At 43.9% G+C, this 20,591-nt stretch overlaps 1 protein-coding gene across 1 annotated transcript in view; it reads left to right on the top strand.

Annotated features, from left to right (window-relative positions):
- Positions 1–20,591, top strand: part of LOC120044242 (leucine-rich repeat-containing protein 75B-like) — a gene marked incomplete at its 3' end in the record, with an annotated part of 44,695 nt that overhangs the window by 10,332 nt on the left and 13,772 nt on the right. Inside the window, exon 3 of the mRNA XM_038988848.1 lies at positions 2,198–2,310. Coding sequence (XP_038844776.1) covers positions 2,198–2,310 — 113 coding nt within the window. The remainder of the gene's footprint in view (positions 1–2,197; positions 2,311–20,591) is intronic.

Genomic DNA, 20,591 nt, shown 5'->3' with positions numbered 1-20,591 from the left:
AGCCCCCGCCAGTCAGGAGCCGCCAGAGCCGCCCGCCAGTCAGGAGCCGCCAGAGCCGTCCGCCAGTCAGGAGCCGCCAGAGCCGCCCGCCAGTCAGGAGCTGCCTGAGCCGCCCGCCAGTCATGAGCTGCCTGAGCCGCCCGCCAGTCAGGAGCTGCCTGAGCCGCCCGCCAGTCAGGAGCTGCCCTTCAGTCATGAGCTGCCCTTCAGTCATGAGCTGCCCCTCAGTCATGAGCTACCTCTCAGTAATGAGCTACCCCTCAGTCAGGAGCTATCCCTCAGTCAGGAGCTACCTCTCAGTCATGAGCTGCCCTTCAGTCCGGAGCTGCCCCTCAATCCGGAGCTGCCCCTCAGTCCGGAGCTGCCCCTCAGTCCAGAGGCGCCCATCAGTCCAGTTGGGTTATTTTGGAGGGTCAGCGATCCGAGGAAGCCACGGAGGCGGGGATTGACTATGGTGGAGTGGGGGCCACGTCCAGCGCCAGAGCCGCCACCGTGGACAGATGCCCACCCAGACCCTCCCCTATAGGTTCAGGTTTTGCGGCCTGAGTCCGCACCTTGGGGGGGGGGGGGGGGGGGGGGGTACTGTCACGTTCCTGACCTTATTTCCTTTGTTTAGTCTTTATTTAGTTGGTCAGGACGTGAGCTGGGTGGGTATATTCTATGTTCTGTGTTTCTATGTTTAGGTTTGTCATTTGGCCTGATATGGTTCTCAATCAGAGGCAGGTGTTTTTCATTGTCTCTGATTGGGAACCATATTTAGGTAGCCTGTTTTCACTATTGGGTTGTTGGTGATTGTTTCCTGTGTCAGTGTTTGTGCCACACGGGACTGTTTTGGTTAGATTTACTTTTGTTATTTTGTATTGTGTCTTGTTCAGTTTATTATATTAAAACCATGGACACTTACTACGCTGCGTCTTGGTCCGATCCCTGCTACACCTCCTCTTCAGACGAAGAGGAGGAAATCTGCCGTTACAGGAGCAAATAGATGATGGTCAGTGCCTTAGAAATATGACTGCTAGGCCATTTGGTTTGGTTCCAGCCTTCCAACTGCTGCCATAAATCATATAGTTATGATTAGGCTCTGAATGACGCATTTGTGTGTGTGTGTACGTATTCACTCTTGGGGTGCTGGAGACATGGGGCGCCTATTTATAACTAATGACAAGAAGTAGGTCAGTCACAGTGTGGTGTCATTTCTACAACCGTCAAAAGTACAATCCAATGTCAACAACAACTCATCAAAACGTGAAGAACCACTGCTTCAAAACATGTCTTTTATTGTGCATTCAACCATAGTACTGTGTATCTATATCTCAAGAGCCCTGTGGTGGCTACTGCCTGTGCATATTCTGAATCAATTTTGAATTTGATTCCATGTTGACAATGCCCCAATTCCCATCAAAGAGAAAAACATGTTATTATAAGGGAGAAAGAGCAATGGAACAAGAGCAAGACCAAGGAGAGAGGGACTGACAGAGATGCTAAAGTATATTTTGATGTATAACCATGTTGGATGGACAAGGGAGAAGAGCCTTGAGATAATGTGGTGATAGCAGCCAAGTGGTTGGATTGTTTGTAGTGGGATAAGTGAAGGGGATCAGACAATATAAATAACCTTCACCTTTTAAACTAACATTCTAAGAACAAAGGAAACAGCCCCATCACTACACAGCTCAAAGTGGCATAATAGGGGTTGCAAGGACATAAGTGAAACAGTGGTCCATTGAAATATGTGTATCCAAAATGTTCTGCCTTGGGCTTCGAAAGTGTATCAATTAATTTTTAGGCGTCACAAGGTTGTCCTAAATGTGGTTTAAAGGAAAATTCCACCCCAAAACAATATTTTGGTATTTGTTTCATTAGTGCATTGTTGACATAGTCGCAAAATGTTTTTTCAAGATATGTAACTTTCAAAATACAGAAATCATCCCCGTATGATGCATTTGACATCATATGAAGGAAAATGCAGGGGTCTAATTCCATTGTTCATGATGTCGGAAAGGAAAATAGGCCTATTTTCATTAAATGTATTCAGTTCAGAGAGTCAACAAGAGCAGTCACTTTGATTGTTCCTCTATTTGAAAGCCAGACACTTTCACCCTATGTATATGTATGTATGTATGTATGTATGTATGTATGTATGTATGTATGTATGTATGTATGTATGTATGTGTGTATGTATGTGTGTATATTACAGGAAACAGATACCCTGAAGTCATCCAACAAGATCTGCAGACAGCTGATATTCCACCTGACCCCTCATTCCAAGTGGATGAGACAAAGCCTTCCCAGGAGGAAGTCGCAGGCCTGGTGAGTCTGTCCGTCTGCCGATCTGTCCATCTATCGCTGGCACATCCACTAACTGGGACAGCTACTGCCATAACTCCACTGCAAACAAATGAACAGCGAACAGCAAACTGACATCAGAGGAGTGATACAGTACGCACGGCCCCAAAAACCTACTTAAGCCCACTAACATCTCTGAAACAGAACAGTCTCGTGTTCAGTGAGTGTTTGTTAGAGATTAGTCACTCCTGATATTGGGTGCTTTACTGTACAATAACAGCAAGGATTTCATGTGTTAGATAATTACACAGCAGCACCAGCTTCCACCAAGTCTATTTTGTTAGTGTCTTGGATAAGGTTGCAAAGCTACCGGTAATTTACCAAAGTTACTGCAATCTTCAGTAATTAACAGAAAATCTATGGCAATGTATCGTCATTCTGGTAATTTATTCTTGAATAACTTTAAAAATATATATTTTGATATAGTATTCATTTATTATATCTGTGTCCATATTGTCCATGAGTTTCTAGTAGATAGACCACATGGTTAAGAGAAAATAGTCTAATTAATGAAAAAAGCATCTAATCAATGGCATTATTTTCAATTAACTGCAACTATTGAATGTGTTCACAACTGCCACTAGTTTTGCGCCAAAACTTTTACAACAAAAGTATTCCCCCCCCCCCCCCCCTGGCATTTTTCCTTTTTTGTTGCCTTACAACCTGGAATTAAAATAGATTTTGGGGGGGTTTGTATCATTTGATTTACACAGCATGCCTACCACTTTGAAGATGCTAATTCTTTTTTCTTGTGAATCAAACAAATAAGACTAAAAACAGAACTTGAGCGTACATAACTATTCACCCCCCCAAAGTCAATACTTTGTAGAGCCACCTTTTGCAGCAATTACAGCTGCAAGTCTCTTGGGATATGTCTCTATAAGCTTGGCACATCTAGCCACTGGGATTTTTGCCCATTCAAGGCAAAACTGCTCCAGCTCCATCAAGTTGGATGGGTTCCGCTGGTGTACAGCAATCTTTAAGTCATACCACAGATTCTCAATTGGATTGAGGTCTGGGCTTGGACTAGGCCATTCCAAGACATGTAAATGTTTCCCCTTAAACCACTCGAGTGTTGCTTTAGCAGTATTCTTAGGGAAATTGTCCTGCTGGAAGGTGAACCTCCATCCCAGTCTCAAAGACTGAAACAGGTTACCCTCAATAATTTCCCTGTATTCCACACCATCCATCATTGCTTAAATTCTGACAAATTTCCCAATCATTGCCAATGAAAAACATCCCCATAACATGATGCTGCCACCACCATGCTTCACTGTGGGGATGGTGTTCTCGGGGTGATGAGAGGTGTTGGGTTTGCGCCAGACATAGCATTTTCCTTGATGGCCAAAAAGCTACATTTTAGTCTCATCTGACCAGAGTACCTTCTTCCATATGTTTTGGTAGTTTCCCACATGCCTTTTGCCGAACACCAAACGTGTTTGCTTATTTTTTTCTTTAAGCAATGGCTTTTCTGGCCATTCTGTAAAGCCCAGCTCTATGGAGTGTACGGCTTAAAGTGGTCCTATGGACAGATACTCCAATCTCCGCTATGGAGCTTTGCAGCTCCTTCAGGGTCATCTTTGGTCTCTTTGTTGCCTCTGATTAATGCCCTCCTTGCTTGGTCCACGAGTTTTGGTGGGCAGCCCTCTCTTGGCATGTTTGTTATGGTGCCATATTCTTTAAAAAATGTAATAATGGATTTATTTGTGCTCCGTGGGATGTTCAACGTTTCTGATATTTTTTTATAACCCAACCCTGATCTGTAGTTCTCCACAACTTTTCCCTGATCTGTTTGGAGAGCTCCTTGGTCTTCATGGTGCCGCTTGCTTGGTGGTGCCCTTTGCTTAGTGTTGTTGCAGACTCTGGGGCCTTTCAGAACAGGTGTGTATATACTGAGATCATGTGACACTTAAATAAAGTCCACCTGTGTGCAATCTAACTAATTATGTGACTTCTGAAGGTAATTGGTTGCACCAGATCTTATTTAGGGGCTTCATAGCAAAGGGGGTGAATGCATATGCACACACCACTTTTCCGTGACATTTTTTTAAACATGTTCGTTTTTTCATTTTCGTTCACAAATTTGGACTATTTTGTGTATGTCCATTACATGAAATCGAAATAAAAATCCATTTAAATTACAGGTTGTAATGCAACAAAATAGTTAAAACGCCAAGGGGGATGAATACTTTTGCAAGGCACTGTACTGACATGTTTATTTTACTAAGTGTTTAAAAAAATATTTATAAAGAATCAATCATGCCGATACCCTCATATTTAACATCCACAGTATTCATTAAGTAGATGTTTTACAGCTTTTCCTTTCTATTTTCTTTATTTTTAAATCATATTTTATTATTTCATATTTTAAATGTTATAATGCCACACAGAGGGCCAGAGATGATTACAGACACCTGTGATAATCTAAAGTTCCCAAAAGGGCCACTAGATGTCTTGTGATAGATTACATAAAATCCTTGAAATTCTGGTAGTTTACTGATAAATGTATAAAGTTACCAGTAATATACCTGCCTTTGCAACCCTAGTCTTGGGGTCATATAATATAGGCCTGTGTAGTATCCTATTGTGTTGGGCAGTATATCATATCATGTTTACTTGGTGCAGAATAAGTTTGTATGGGAGTATACTGTAGTGTAATTGTTCCACGCCCCAGTGCACAGCTTGACAACTGTCATGGTACTGTGGACCTGTCTAACCGAGGAATAAATGAACAGATCAATCCTAATAAATAACAGAAAGAGATCGGTTTCAATTAGAAAAATATAAGACAGATCCAGCTCGGGTACTAAGATGGCGCTAACAGAGGGCGCCTCGCCTTGAGCTCTGATTAAAAAAACATTGCAGGTTTCGGTTTTTCTTAATCAGTTCGTTTTGTGCATTACTGCATACACCCGGGTAGAACTATTGGAATACAAATCGCTGGGTACTCACAATCTACCCGACCTCCCTGAGATGGAATAACAATGGACTAGCTTCTTTGGCGAGGCACCAAGCTGCTTTGGAGTCCTACTGGAGTGTAGGAAGCAAAAATGCCGACGGAGACGCAGACGTGGTGAGGTCTTAGTGAGATTAAGATGTCCTCCATTACCGAGCATACTACTCGCCAATGTTTAATCTATAATGAACAAACAAAAGTAGCAAGGATCTCCTTCCAGAGGGACATCAGATCCTGCAACATAGGGATTATATACAACCAGCAGGTTTTACCGTTTTCTTTGCGGATAGTAAGCGGCCTCTCTCTGTCAAGACCATTGGTGGTGGCCTCTGATTTAGGACCAACACATGATGCGGCGGGGGAAACGTACAGGAACTTGCAAGCTTCTGCTCCCCCGACTTGGAATACTTGGTCATCAAATACCTTCGAGAGATTTCTCGGGGATTATCGCCATGGCTGTGTACATCCCGCCCCAAGCCGACACAAAAAAGGCTCTCGAAGGTCTTCATTGGACCCTGAACAAACTAGAGATTGCATTCTCGGAGGCAGCATTCATTGTTTCGGGACTTTAACAAAACTAATTTGAGTACCGTGCTCAAAAATTATTACTAACACATCGACTGTCTAACTCTTGACCACTGCTACATGCCTTTTCGACACGGGCATAAGGCCCCCTCCCGTCCTACTTTCAGAAAATCCGACCATGACTCCATTACTTCTCCCCGCCTACAAACAAAGACTCAAGAGGGAAGTTCTGAGGGTCAGGTCTGATCAGCATTGGTCCGACCAATCAGAATTCATGCTCCAAGACTATTTTGATCACGTGGACGCCTCTGGAGATAACGTCAATGAATATGCCGACTCAGTCACCGGATTCATAAAAAAATGCATAGATGACGTGATACCAATAGTGTCTTTCAAAACAAACCCACTTCAAAACGTTGATTGATAGCAGCCTTGTAGGGAAATTGAAAGAGAGAAGCTGCTTTTAAACAGTACAAATATGACTTATACAGATAGATCAAGATGGTGAAACACAAGTATAGGGACAAGTGGAGGAGCAATTCAGCGGGTCGAACACAAGGCATATGTGGCAGGGGCTCTTAACATTTACGGATTACAAAAAGGAAAGCCAGCCACATCATGATCACGAACACCACCCTTCCGGGTGAGCTAAACACCTTTTTCTCAAGATTCGAGCACAATGACCCTGAGCTGCCAGGAGAGCCCCAGATGACAACGTGGGCTACACAATCACAGTCTCCATTGAGGATGTACAGTTGAAGTCAGACGTTTACATACACCTTAGCCAAATACATTTAAACTCAGTTTCACAATTCCTGACATTTAATCCAAGTAAAAATTCCCTGTCTTAGGTCAGTTAGGATCGCCACTTTATTTTAAGAATTTGAAATGTCAGAATAATAGTAGAGTGATTTATTTCAGCTTTTATATCTTTCATCACATTTCCAGTGGGTAAGAAGTTTACATACACTCAATTAGTATTTGGTAGCATTGCCTTTAAATTGTTTAACTTGGGTCAAACGTTTTGGGTAGCCTTCCACAAGCTTCCCACAATAGGTTGGTTGAATTTTGGCCCATTCCTCCTGACAGAGCTGGTGTAACTGAGTCAGGTTTGGTTGCATCCTTGCTCGCACAGGCGTTTTCAGTTCTGCCCACAAATTTTCTATAGGATCGAGGTCAGGGCTTTGTGATGGCCTCTCCAATACCTTGACTTTGTTGTCCTTAAGCCATTTTGCCACAACTTTGAAAGTATGCTTGGGGTCATTGTCCATTTGGAAGACCCATTTGCGACCAAGCTTTAACTTCCTGACTGATGTCTTGAGATGTTGCTTCAATATATCCACATGCTTTTCCCTTCCTCATGATGCCATCTATTTTGTGAAGTGCACCAGTCCCTCCTGCAGCAAAGCACCCCCAAAACATGATGCTGCCACCCCCGTGCTTCACAGTTGGGATGGTGTTCTTCGGCTTGCAAGCCTCCCCTTTTTTCCTCCAAACATAACGATGGTGATTATGGCCAAACAGTTCTATTTGTTTCATCAGACCAGAGGACATTTCTCCAAAAAGTACAATCTTTGTCCCCATGTCCAGTTGCAAACCGTAGTCTGGCTTTTTTATGGCGGTTTTGGAGCTGTGGCTTCTTCCTTGCTGAGGGACCTTTCAGGTTATGTCAATATAGGACTCATTTTACTGTGGATATAGATACTTGTGTACCTGTTTCCTCCAGCATCTTCACAAGGGCCTTTGCTGTTGTTCGAGGATTGATTTGCATTTTTCGCACCAAATTACGTTCATCTCTAGGAGACAGAACGTGTCTCCTTCCTGAGCGGTATGACGGTTGTGTGGTCCCATGGTGTTTATACTTGCGTACTATTGTTTGTACAGATGAAGGTGGTACCTTCAGGCTTTTGGAAAATGCTCCCATGGATGAACCAGTCTATAATCTACAAAGTCTACAAAACACATTCTGAGGTCTTGGCTGATTTATTTTTATTTTCCCATGATATAAAGCAATGAGGCACTGAATTTGAAGGTAGTCCTTGAAATACATCCACAGGTACACCTCCAATTGAATCAAATTATGTCAATTAGCCTATCAGAAGCTTCTAAAGCCATGACATCATTTTCTAGAATTTTCCAAGCTGTTTAAAGGCACAGTCAACTTAGTGTGGAAACTTCTGACCCACTGGAATTGTGGTACAGTGAAATATAAGAGAAATAATCTGTAAACAATTGTTGGAAAAATTACTTGTGTCATGCACAAAGTAGATGTCCTAACCAACTTGCCAAAACTATAGTTTGTTAACAAGAAATTTGTGGAGTGATTGAAAAACAAGTTTTAATGACTCCAACCTAAGTGTATGTAAACTTCCGACTTCAACTGTAAGTCATGCAAACGTGTTAACCCTCGCAGACTGCCGGCCCAGACGGCATCCCTAGCCATGCCCTCAGAGCATGTTCAGACCAGCTGGCTGTTGTGTTCTCTGACATTTTAAATCTCTCCCTAGCTCAGGCCGCTAATACCCATCTGCTTAAAGATGTCCGCTATCATCCCTGTGCCCAAAACGAAAGTAACTGAACGACTACCGACCAGATGCACTCACTTACGTCATCATAAAGTGCTTCAAGAGGCTAGTCAAAGACCATATCACCTCCTACCTCCCCGACACACTAGACCCTCTCCAATTCACCTACGGCCCTGACAGATCCAATGACGACACAATTGCCATTGCGCTGCACATTGCCCTTACCCACCTGGACAAAAGGAATGCATATGTGAGGATGCTGTTCATCGACTCCAGCTCTGCCTGCAATACCATAGTGCCCTTTAAGCTCATTTCAAAACTCAAGGCCCTGGGTCTCCTCCCTATGCAACTTCCTGACGGGCCGCTCCCAGGTGGTGATGGTAGGCAACATTACCTCCTCAACACGGGGGCCCACAAGGGTGCGTCATCAGTCCCCTCCTGTATTCCCTGTATACCCACGACACAGTTCCAACTTCATCATCAAGTTTGCTGACGACAGTCAAATTTGATAAGTCACGTACACATATTTAGCAGATGTTATTGTGGGTATAGCGAAATGCTTGTGTTCCTAGTTCCAACAGTGCAGAAGTATTTTTTTATTTTATTTTATTTCACCTTTATTTAACCAGGTAGGCTAGTTGAGAACAAGTTCTCATTTAAAACTGCAACCTGGCCAAGATAAAGCATAGCCGTGTGAACAGACAACAACACAGCGTTACACATGGAGTAAACAATAAACAAGTCAATAACACAGTAGGGGGAAAAATGAGTCTATATACATTGTGTGCAAAAGGCATGAGGAGGTAGGCAATAAATAGGCCATAGGAGCGAATAATTACAATTTAGCAGATTAACACTGGAGTGATAAATCATCAGATGATCATGTGCAAGTAGAGATACTGGTGTGCAAAAGAGCAGAAAAGTAAATAAATAAAAACAGTAAAGGGATGAGGTAGGTAAATTGGGTGGGCTGTTTACAGATGGACTATGTACAGCTGCAGTGATCGGTTAGCTGCTCAGATAGCAGATGTTTAAAGTTGGTGAGGGAAATAAAAGTCTCCAACTTCAGCGATTTTTGCAATTCGTTCCAGTCACAGGCAGCAGAGAACTGAAAGGAAAGGCGGCCAAATGAGGTGTTGGCTTTTGGGATGATCAGTGAGATATACCTGCTGGAGCGCGTGCTACGGGTGGGTGTTGTTATCGTGACCAGTGAACTGAGATAAGGCGGAGCTTTACCTAGCATGGACTTATAGATGACCTGGAGCCAGTGGGTCTGGCGACGAATATGTAGCGAGAGCATACAGGTCGCAGTGGTGGGTGGTATAAGGTGTTTTGGTGACAAAACGGATGGCACTATGATAAACTGCATCTAGTTTGCTGAGTAGAGTATTGGAAGCTATTTTGTAGATGACATCGCCGAAGTCGAGGATCGGTAGGATGGTCAGTTTTACTAGGGTAAGTTTGGCGGCGTGAGTGAAGGAGGCTTTGTTGCGAAATAGAAAGCCGATTCTTGATTTGATTTTGGATTGGAGATGCTTAATGTGAGTCTGGAAGGAGAGTTTACAGTCTAGCCAGACACCTAGGTATTTATAGATGTCCACATATTCTAGGTCGGAACCGTCCAGGGTGGTGATGCTAGTCGGGCGGGCGGGTGCAGGCAGCGAACGGTTGAAAAGCATGCATTTAGTTTTACTTGCATTTAAGAGCAGTTGGAGGCCACGGAAGGAGTGTTGTATGGCATTGAAGCTCGTTTGGAGGTTAGATAGCACAGTGTCCAAGGAAGGGCCAGAAGTATACAGAATGGTGTCGTCTGCTTAGAGGTGGATCAGAGAATCACCAGCAGCAAGAGCGACATCATTAATGTATACAGAGAAGAGAGTTGGCCCGAGTTGGCACTGAACTCTATCAGAGAAGTTGTCACCAACTACTTCTCTGATAGATAGAGTTCAGTGTGTCAAATCGGAGGGCCTGTTGTCCGGACCTCTGGCAGTCTCTATGGGGGTACCACAGGATTCAATTCTTGGACTGACTCTCTTCTCTGTATACATCAATGATGTCGCTCTTGCTTCTGGTGAGTCTCTGATCCACCTCTACGCAGACGACACCATTCTGTATACTTCTGGCCCTTCTTTGGACACTGTGTTAACAACCCTCCAGGCGAGCTTCAATGCCATACAACTCTCCTTCCGTGGCCTCCAATTGCTCTTAAATGCAAGTAAAACTAAATGCATGCTCTTCAACCGATCGCTGCCTGCATCTGCCCGCCTGTCCAACATCACTACTCTGGACGGCTCTGACTTAGAATATGTGGACAACTATAAATACCTAGGTGTCTGGTTAGACTGTAAACTCTCCTTCCAGACTCACATCAAACATCTCCAATCCAAAGTTAAATCTAGAATTGGCTTCCTATTCCGCAACAAAGCATCCTTCACTCATGCTGCCCAACATACCCTTGTAAAACTGACCATCCTACCAATCCTCGACTTCGGTGATGTCATTTACAAAATAGCCTCCAATACCCTACTCAATAAATTGGATGCAGTCTATCACAGTGTCATCCATTTCGTCACCAAAGCCCCATATACTACCCACCACTGCGACCTGTACACTCTCGTTGGCTGGCCCTCGCTTCATACTCGTCGCCAAACCCACTGGCTCCAGGTCATCTACAAGACCCTGCTAGGTAAAGTCCCTCCTTATCTCAGCTCGCTGGTCACCATAGCAGCACCCACCTGTAGCACGTGCTCCAGCAGGTATATCTCTCTGGTCACCCCCAAAACCAATTCTTCCTTTGGCCGCCTCTCCTTCCAGTTCTCTGCTGCCAATGACTGGAACGAACTACAAAAATCTCTGAAACTGGAAACACTTATCTCCCTCACTAGCTTTAAGCACCAGCTGTCAGAGCAGCTCATAGATTACTGCACCTGTACATAGCCCATCTATAATTTAGCCCAAACAACTACCTCTTTCCCTACTTTATTTATTTATTTATTTTACTCCTTTGCACCCCATTATTTATATCTCTACTTTGCACATTCTTCCACTGCAAATCAACCATTCCAGTGTTTTACTTGCTATATTGTATTTACTTCGCCACCATGGCCTTTTTTTGCCTTTACCTCCCTTATCTCACCTCACTTGCTCACATTGTATATAGACGTATTTTTCTACTGTATTATTGACTGTATGTTTGTTTTACTCCATGTGTAACTTTGTGTTGTTGTATGTGTCGAACTGCTTTGCTTTATCTTGGCCAGGTCGCAATTGTAAATGAGAACGTGTTCTCAACTTGCCTACCTGGTTAAATAAAGGTGAAATAAAATAAATAAATAAATAAAATGAGGGTGCCCGTGTTTACGCATTTGGGGTTGTACCTGGTAGGTTCATTGATAATTTGTGTGAGATTGAGGGCATCAAGCTTAGATTGGAGGATGGCCGGGGTGTTAAGCATTTCCCAATTTAGGTCACCTAGCAGCACGAGCTCTGAAGATAGATGGGGCGCAATCAATTCACATATGGTGTCCAGGGCACAGCTGGGGGCAGAGGGTGGTCTATAGCAAGCGGCAACGGTGAGAGACTTGCTTCTGGAAAGGTGGATTTTTAAAAGTAGAAGCTCGAATTGTTTGGGTACAGACCTGGATAGTAAGACAGAACTCTGCAGGCTAACTCCGCCCCCTTTGGCAGTTCTATCTTGTCGGAAAATGTTATAGTTAGGGATGGAAATTTCAGAGTTTTTGGTGGTCTTCCTAAGCCAGGATTCAGACACGGCTAGGACATCTGGGTTGGCAGAGTTTGCTAAAGCAGTGAATAAAACAAACTTATGAAAGAAGCTTCTAATGTTAACATGCATGAAACCAAGGCTTTTACGGTTACAGAAGTCAACAAATGAGAGCACCTGGGGAATAGAAGTGGAGCGAGGCACTGCAGGGCCTGGATTAACCTCTACATCACCAGAGGAACAGAGGAGGAGTAGGATAAGGGTACGGCTAAAGGCTATAAGAACTGGCCGTCTAGTACGTTCGGAACAGAGAGTAGAAGGAGCAGGTTTCTGGACGTGATAGAATAGATTCAAGGCATAATGTACAGACAAAGGTATGGTGGGATGTGAATACATTGGATGTAAACCTAGGCATTGATTAATGAGAGATTGTATCTAGAAACATTTAAACCAGCTGATGTCACCGCATGTGTGGGAGGTGGAAATAAAGGGTTGGCTAAGGCATATTGAGCAGGGCTAGAGGCACTACAGTGAAATAAGACAATAATCACTAACCCGAACAGCAATGGACAACGCATATTGACATTAGGGAGAGACATGCGTAGCCGAGTGATCATAGGGGTCCAGTGAGTAGCTGGAGATACAGCGATTCAGACAGCTAGCAGGCCGGGGCTAGCAAGCTAGCAGAAGGGCCTTAGAGGGTCGTCGCGACGGAGGAAGTATGTTATAGCCTCCTCGTGTGGATTAGTAAGGTTCCGTGTATCAAAGGGGTCCAGTCCAATTGGCAAAATACGTATAGTGGCCCAAGAAATTGGCCGATGGATCTCTTCAGCTAAACAGTCCAAAATACTCTAGACAGCTAGCGAGCCACGGCTAGCAGGCTAGCAAATGGGCATTCAGGGGACGTCGCGACGGAGGGGCCTGTTGGAAAAAAACAACCCTCGGGCAGATTACGTCGGTAGTCCAGTCGTGATGGATAAGCAGGGCTTTGTGTAGTAAAAGGGGTCCAAGCCAATTGGCAAAATAAGTATAGTGGCGCAAGAAATTGGCCGATGGACCTATTCAGCTAACAGTCTGATATGCTCTCAACAGCTAGCTAGATGGGCATTCAGGGTACGTCATGAAGTAGGAGCCAGTTGAATAACCCCCTCGGGCAGATTACGTCGGTAGTCCAATTGTGAAGGAGCTCCGTACCGCCAGTAAAAAGGGGTCCGGGCCAATTGGCAAAATAGGTATTGTTGCGAGTGGCTGATGGACCTCTTCAGCTAGCCGGGAGATGGGCCTAGCATGGGATAGCTCCAGGCTAACTGGTGCTTGCTTCGGGACAGAGACGTTATCCGAGTGGCTACTCCTGGCTTGCAGCTAGCTAGCTGCGATAATCCAGGTTCAGAGCTTGCGATAGGAATCCGGGGATATGGGGAGAAAATAGGTCTGGTATGCTCTGGTTTGAATGGCATTGTGCAAACTGGCGAGAGTTTTCTGAGCTATAGGTTAGCTGATGACCGCTAGCAGTGGTTAGCTGACTACTAGCTAGTAGCTAGTTAGCGGGCTAGCTTCTGTTGGCGGATTCCGGTTCAGAAGTAAAGAAAAATACTTTAGAAAAAAAGCAGATCCACGCCACATTGGGTGAGGCGGATTGCAGGAGAGTATTTTGAAGTTGAGGTTTAGAAAAATATAAAAAAGATATGCGAAGAAAAATATATAAAAACATATACATGGGACACGACTAGACGAGGACAAAGACCTCTGACTGCTACGCCATCTTGGATTGACCTTGTCACAACACAATTGATTCGCTCAAACGCATTAAGGAAAGAAATTCCACAAATTAACTTAAGGCACACCTGTTAATTGAAATGCATTCCAGGTGACTACCTCATGAAGCTGGTTGAGAGAATGGCAAGAGTGTGCAAAGCTGTCACAGGCAAAGTGTGGCTATTTTGAAGAATCTAAAATATATAATATGTTTTGTTTAACACTTTTTTGCTTACTGTATGATTCCATATTTGTTATTTCATAGTTTTGATGTCTTCACTATTATTCTACAATGTAGAACTTAGTCAAAATTAAGAAAAACCCTTGAATGAGTAGGTGTCCCAACTTCTGACTGGTACTGTGTCACACCCTGATCTGTTTCACCTGTCTTTGTGCTTGTCTCCACCCCCCTCCAGGTGTCGCCCATCTTCCCCATGATCCCCAGTGTATTTATACCTGTGTTCTCTGTTTGTCTGTTGCCAGTTCGTTTTGTCGGTCAAGCCTACCAGCGGTTTTCCCCTGCGCCGGTCTTTCTATTGTTCCTTTTTTCTAGTTTTGACCATTCTGCCTGCCCTGAGCCTGCCTGCCGTTCTGTACCTTGTCACTTCCCGGGATTATTAACCTCTGCCTACCCTGACCCTGAGACTGCCTGTCGTTCTGTACCTTTTGACTCTGATCTGGATTACTGACCTTTGCATGCCCTTGACAGCCTCCACCCTAACTATTCTCCCAAGCGGCGCAGCAGTTTAAGGCACTGCATCTAGGTGCTAGAGGCGTCACTACAGACCCTGGTTCGATCCCGGGCTGTATCACAACCGGACGTGATTGGGAGTCCCATAAGGCGGTGCACAATTAGGCCAGCATCGTCCAGGTTAGGGGGGGGTTTGGCCGGGGGAGGGTTTGGCTGGGCTAGGCCGTCATTGTAAAATAAGAATGTATTCTTAACTGACTTGCCTAGTTAAATAAAGGTTAAACATTGTTTTAAATAGCAGCCTCTCTTCTCATAGCCTAAACACTAACTACCAAGGCTCTCCCACTGTGTTCATTTGCAGGCTCTACTCTGGCAGCATGCTCCTCTCTGTAAATCATCCATCTTCTCACAGCCTTCACCCTAACTACCCAGCCAGGCAGCCTCAGCCATACTGCACTGGAACACTGTCAACACCATTTCTATTCAAGTAAATTTCACGGCTTACTGAAAAAGTGCGGAAGAGTTTGTGCTGTGAATACTAGTAGCATTTAGGGCACAATTCATTATGGGTTCACTGATAATGGGTATTTGATCATTTGTTGTTTGATATAGGGTATACTTCACATAAAGTGATGCTTTTCCTCAATTGATGTATTTATGCTATAGAGTATTCTTCCCCATCTAACCTTTCTGGTGTTCTCTCTGTTTTTCTCACGCTTCCTCTCTCGTTCCCTCTCAAGTTGGTCCCATTTTAAAATAATTTCTCACATTGATTTTGTTCTCTTGCTTCTCCCAGATGATTTTCTTTGTGTCGATTTTGTTCAACAGTTGCCTCAGAGAGAGCACAGAGCTGTTCTGCGGTCTGAGCTGAGGCTCTAGGGTAAACGAGAGAGAGAGAGACATATGTAAACATAGGTTTCCCATGCCAATAAAGCCCTAAAATTGAGAGAAGGAGAAAGGGGGAGGGAGAGAGCGAGAGAGGGAAAGAAAGAGGGAGAGAGAGTGTGGGGGGACTGCAGGGCTACCTATTAGAAGCCCTGTGTTTCATTAATTCCCCCTGCCTAGTCTTACAGTAAATAGGTTACAGCTATAGGCATGTTCTCTCATTTATAGGAAAAAAAGGAGTATTACTTGTACAATAGCATGCTTTCCAGTGACAATTCCATTGTATTCATTTCAGAGCTCATGCATAAATGAAACCCAGACCTTGCTTGATTACTTGTCAGCTCAGTCCTAGAACAGTGTGAAAGGTGCAGAGCCATTTTGTCCTGTATTGTTCAGAATCATGTCCCAGGAGAGATCAAATTCTATTTAATTTGTGTCTACAATAGCATGTTATCTAGCTCAATAAAAACAGGAAGAAGCACTGACTGTAGCCAATCAAGGGCCATATTCAGCACATAGCATAAGACAACATTCCCCAGGTATAATTAAATCCACTCATGCATTGCACAGCACTTAATTTGATCGCTGATCATTTTCCTGCACTGTAGGAAATGTAAACGTATAGTGTATGAGTTTTAAAAAGGCTTCAAGTTTGTACAGTACTTTCCACTGACATTTTAGACTTGATTTGCCCTAACGAAAAATGTATCAACCCCTACAAAAATGTCCATTATTTATAATCCACATTTCCTGTTGCTGCAGGATTATTTTCCTACTGTAGCAAACTGGCTCAAATTAAGATCCTACATCTGTAGCTGATGAGGGTTTGAAAGTAAGAAATTATGTCAATGGATGGGAGTTAAATTCTCTTTACTGACCAACTCAATTGGTCACAAAGTTATAACTATATACCTTTTATCACTTTATATGGTACTACACTCAGCGGGCGAGGGTCAATGGTTGTCCAAGCAGCCCAATAGAAAGCATTATCAGCTTGAGGTGAATGGTAAAAAGAGTAAGATACTGGCTGTGTGTGCTTTATGGCTGTTGGGCTGTTAGCACAGGTCTTATCAGCTGTGGGTGTGCATAGTTGGGAAGGGCCCATAAGTAAGCATTTCGCAGTTAGTCTACGCCTGTTTGCGAAGCATCAATCAAATGTATTTATAAAGCCCTTTTTTTACATCGGCCAATGTCACAAAGTGCTGTACAGAAACCCAGCCTAAAGCCCCAAACAAACAGCAAGCAATGCAGATGTAGAAGCACGGTGGCTAGGACAAACTCCCTAGAAAGGCCAGAACCTAGGAAGAAACCTAGAGAGGAACCAGGCTCTGAGGGGTGGCCAGTCCTCTTCTGGCTGTGCCGGGTGGAGATCATAACAGAACATGGCCAAGATGTTCAAATGTTCATAGGTGACCAGCAGCATCAGATAATAATAATCACAGTGGTTGTAGAGGGTGCAACAGGTCAGCACCTCAGGAGTAAATGTCAGTTGGCTTTTCATAGCCGATCATTCAGAGTTAGAGAGAGCAGGTGTGGTAGAGAGAGAGTCCAAAACAGAAGGTCCAGGACAAGGTAGCAAATCCAGTGAACAGGTCAGGGTTCCAAGCATGTGACAAATAAAATTGGATTTGATTGAATATAATACCCACTCTGACCCCCATCTTTCTGCTACATGTGAAGCTATCCACCTGGGGCACTGATATCTGACCCAGACTGGATGCAGGCTAGCAGTGGCATACCGCAGTTTCCAAACCATTGTTGACCAAATCCCTGACCAAAATGGCTGACCTTTATTTCATCATAAGAAGGTTCATGGCCATTCTAGTATTCTAATTCTTATTTCTAATTCCTAATTCTATGTGGCTACAGGGTCAGACGATTAGGTTACGTATAGTACTAATCATGCATTTGACAGGCTGTTTATCACTGGCACATGTTCAGTACACACACAGAGCTACGTACGGACATGGACACACACACACACACACACACACACACACACACACACACACACACACACACACACACACACACACACACACACACACACACACACAGGCTGTGACATGGTAAAAGGTTTATCCAAGGCAGATGGAGCAGGTAGGCTTTCAGTCAACTCAGCACGTGTCAGGTCCTGTTTGACTGGCAATTTCACACTGATCCAAAGGTGTGAAACAGATACCTCCAAGGTTATTAGGGTGGTAGGTAGCCTAGCGGTTAGAGCTTTGGGCCAGTAACCAAAGAGGCCCCGGTTGGTATAACCAAGCCTACAAGGTGAAAAATCTGTTGATGTGTCCTTGAGCAAGGCACTTAACCCTAATTTTCTCCAGGGGCACCGTACTAGTATGGCTGACCCTATAGAACAGTGGTTCTTAACCTGGGTTCGATCGAACCCCAGAGGTTCGGTGAGTCAGTCTCAGGGGTTCGGCGGAGGTCAAGACACACATCCGACTCATATGATTCGTGATGACACGCCCCGCTTGGCCATCATTGGCTGCAGGTGATCACGCTACATCGCTTGGCCTATCTGTGCTGCAGGGAATTTGGTGCGCTCAGTAGTCGACTTGTGACTGTCGTGATGGTACGTCTTGTGATTTCTTTCTTAATATTTTAATCCCTTCATACTTATTACTATGTCGAGCAAAAAGAGAAAGTGGTCGGAAGAATATGTACAATATGGATTCACATGTATAATGGAACGTGATGGGAGTCAGCGTCCTAACTGCATGATTTGCAATGCCAAGTTGAGCAATTCTAGTCTAGCACCGGCAAAACTAAGAGAACACTTCCTTAAGCTGCATGGAGATGGAAAATACAAGAACACATCGCTCGCTGAATTCAAGGTGAAGAGAGCCAGATTCGATGAAAAGGCTACTCTGCCTGTTCTCGGCTTTGTACCCATCAACAAACCGATCCTCACAGCATCGTACGAAGTTGCTTACCTGATCGCAAAGCAGGGCAAACCACACACCATTGGTGAAACACTCATAAAACCAGCTGTGTTGAAGATGGCGAATATCATGCTGGGAAAAGAGGCTGAAGTTAAGTTATCCCAAATTCCTCTTTCAAATGACACCATCAGCGACAGAATAGAGGACATGAGCAAAGACATCTTGGCTCAAGTAGTTGCAGATCTGATTTCAAGCCCGGCAAAATTCAGCCTTCAACTCGACGAGACCACAGACGTTTCCAATCTAAGCCAGCTTGCTGTATTCGTGCGCTATGTGAAAGACGACGTGATAAAGGAAGATTTTTTATTTTGTAAGCCTCCTACAACAACAACTAAGGCAGCCGATGTGAAGAAACTTGTGGATGACTTCTTCAAAGACAACAATCTTTCGTGGGATATGGTTTCTGCAGTTTGTTCGGACGGAGCTCCAGTCATGCTGGGAAGAAAGTCTGGTTTTGGTGCGCTAGTGAAAGCTGATGCACCACACATCATTGTTACGCATTGTATTCTGCACAGGCATGCGTTGGCAACAAAAACCTTGCCTCCAAAACTGGCAGAAGTATTAAAAATTGTAGTGGAATGTGTGAACTATGTGCGAACTAGTGCTCTGAGGCACCGCATCTTCAGTGAGCTGTGTAAAGAAATGGGCTCTGAAATCGAGGTTCGGTGGTTATCCCGGGGACAGGTGCTGAATCGTGTTTTTGCTGTGCGTGTGGAATTAGCCCTGTTTTTGCAAGAGCACCAACATTGTCATGCAGATTGCTTCAAAAATTCTGAGTTCATTCTCATTTTAGCGTACATGGCTGATATCTTCGCAGCTCTCAATCATCTCAATCAAAAGATGCAGGGCGGTGGAGTCAACATCATCGAAGCGGAGGAAAACCTGAAGGCTTTTCAAAAAAAGCTACCGTTATGGAAACGACGAACAGAGAACGATAACTTCGCAAACTTTCCCCTGCTGGACGACTGTGTAAGTAAGATCGAAGATGTATCTGGAATCGGAGACATTTCTGTACCCGCGGAACTGAAGCAAGCAATTGCCACGCACTTAGATGAGCTTGCAAAGTCTCTCGACGGATACTTCCCTACAAGAGAGTCATATCCAGCATGGGTGAGACAGCCGTTCACGTTTAGTGTTGAGACAACAGATGTCAATGATGAATACCTCGATGAAATCATTGAAATTCAGCAGAGCCAGGTTCAACAGCAACTCTTCAGAACAACAACGCTTTCAACGTTTTGGTGTCAACAAATGGTAACGTACCCTGTTATTGCTAAGAAAGCTCTGGAGATTTTCATACCGTTTGTTACAACATATCTTTGCGAGCAATCCTTTTCGAGGATGCTGGACATAAAAACGAAGAAAAGGAACAGACTTTGTTGCGAAAATGACATGAGAGTGGCACTTGCCAAGGTGAAGCCGCGCATTTCTGAACTGGTCTCTGAAAGGCAACAGCAGAAGTCACACTGATTTGCAGTAAATATTCATTATTATGTTTTTGTTTTTGTGTGAAAATCATGTTTTGATGATTTTGTTCTTTGAACACACGGTGTTGATGTTGATGCACGGTTCATTTTGTGCACCAGTAAAATATATACCTACGTTTTGAATTTGAAAAAATCATATTTTATTTTTCCAATTAAGAAGGGTTCGGTGAATGCGCATATGAAACTGGTGGGGTTCAGTACCTCCAACAAGGTTAAGAACCACTGCTATAGAACAACACATTTTGCTGCACCCATCTGTTGAATGTGACAATAAAACATATATTATTTTTCAATAAGCGTGCAGTATTGTATACAACTTTGCATTGGTTAACTCCGGCAGTTCAGATTAATTCGCTACCCTGCTCAAGAGCACAACAGTGTTCTGTCATGTTATCACTACCACTACCTGTTGTATCACTACCATAGTTAAGTCACTCCAATAGACTTTGACTCTACACCAAAGTGGTTAATGATACTGAAGCACTTCTCCTTCATTCATTTACTTACATCACTCCTATGCCTGTTGCCTCAGTGTCTGCTGTTTGAATGTGTTTGACCTATTTCCAGAGAGACTCGGCAGGCATCCCCTGATGTCGTTCTACAGAATGGTCACGACAGCTCTGACTAATCTCTCTTGACCCTTTAATAACCTGAGAGAGATGCTCAAGGTGAGGGAAAGGAGCCGAAATGAGTAAACACGTGGGAGGAAGATAGATATCGAAATTAAGAGTTCCTTTTGGCACAGAACT

Source organism: Salvelinus namaycush, chromosome 3 (assembly GCF_016432855.1).
Source record: "Salvelinus namaycush isolate Seneca chromosome 3, SaNama_1.0, whole genome shotgun sequence".
Classification (NCBI taxonomy): Eukaryota; Metazoa; Chordata; class Actinopteri; order Salmoniformes; family Salmonidae; genus Salvelinus; species Salvelinus namaycush.
Note: the sequence above shows the minus strand (reverse complement) of the source record. Positions and strands in the feature narration are given on the sequence as shown.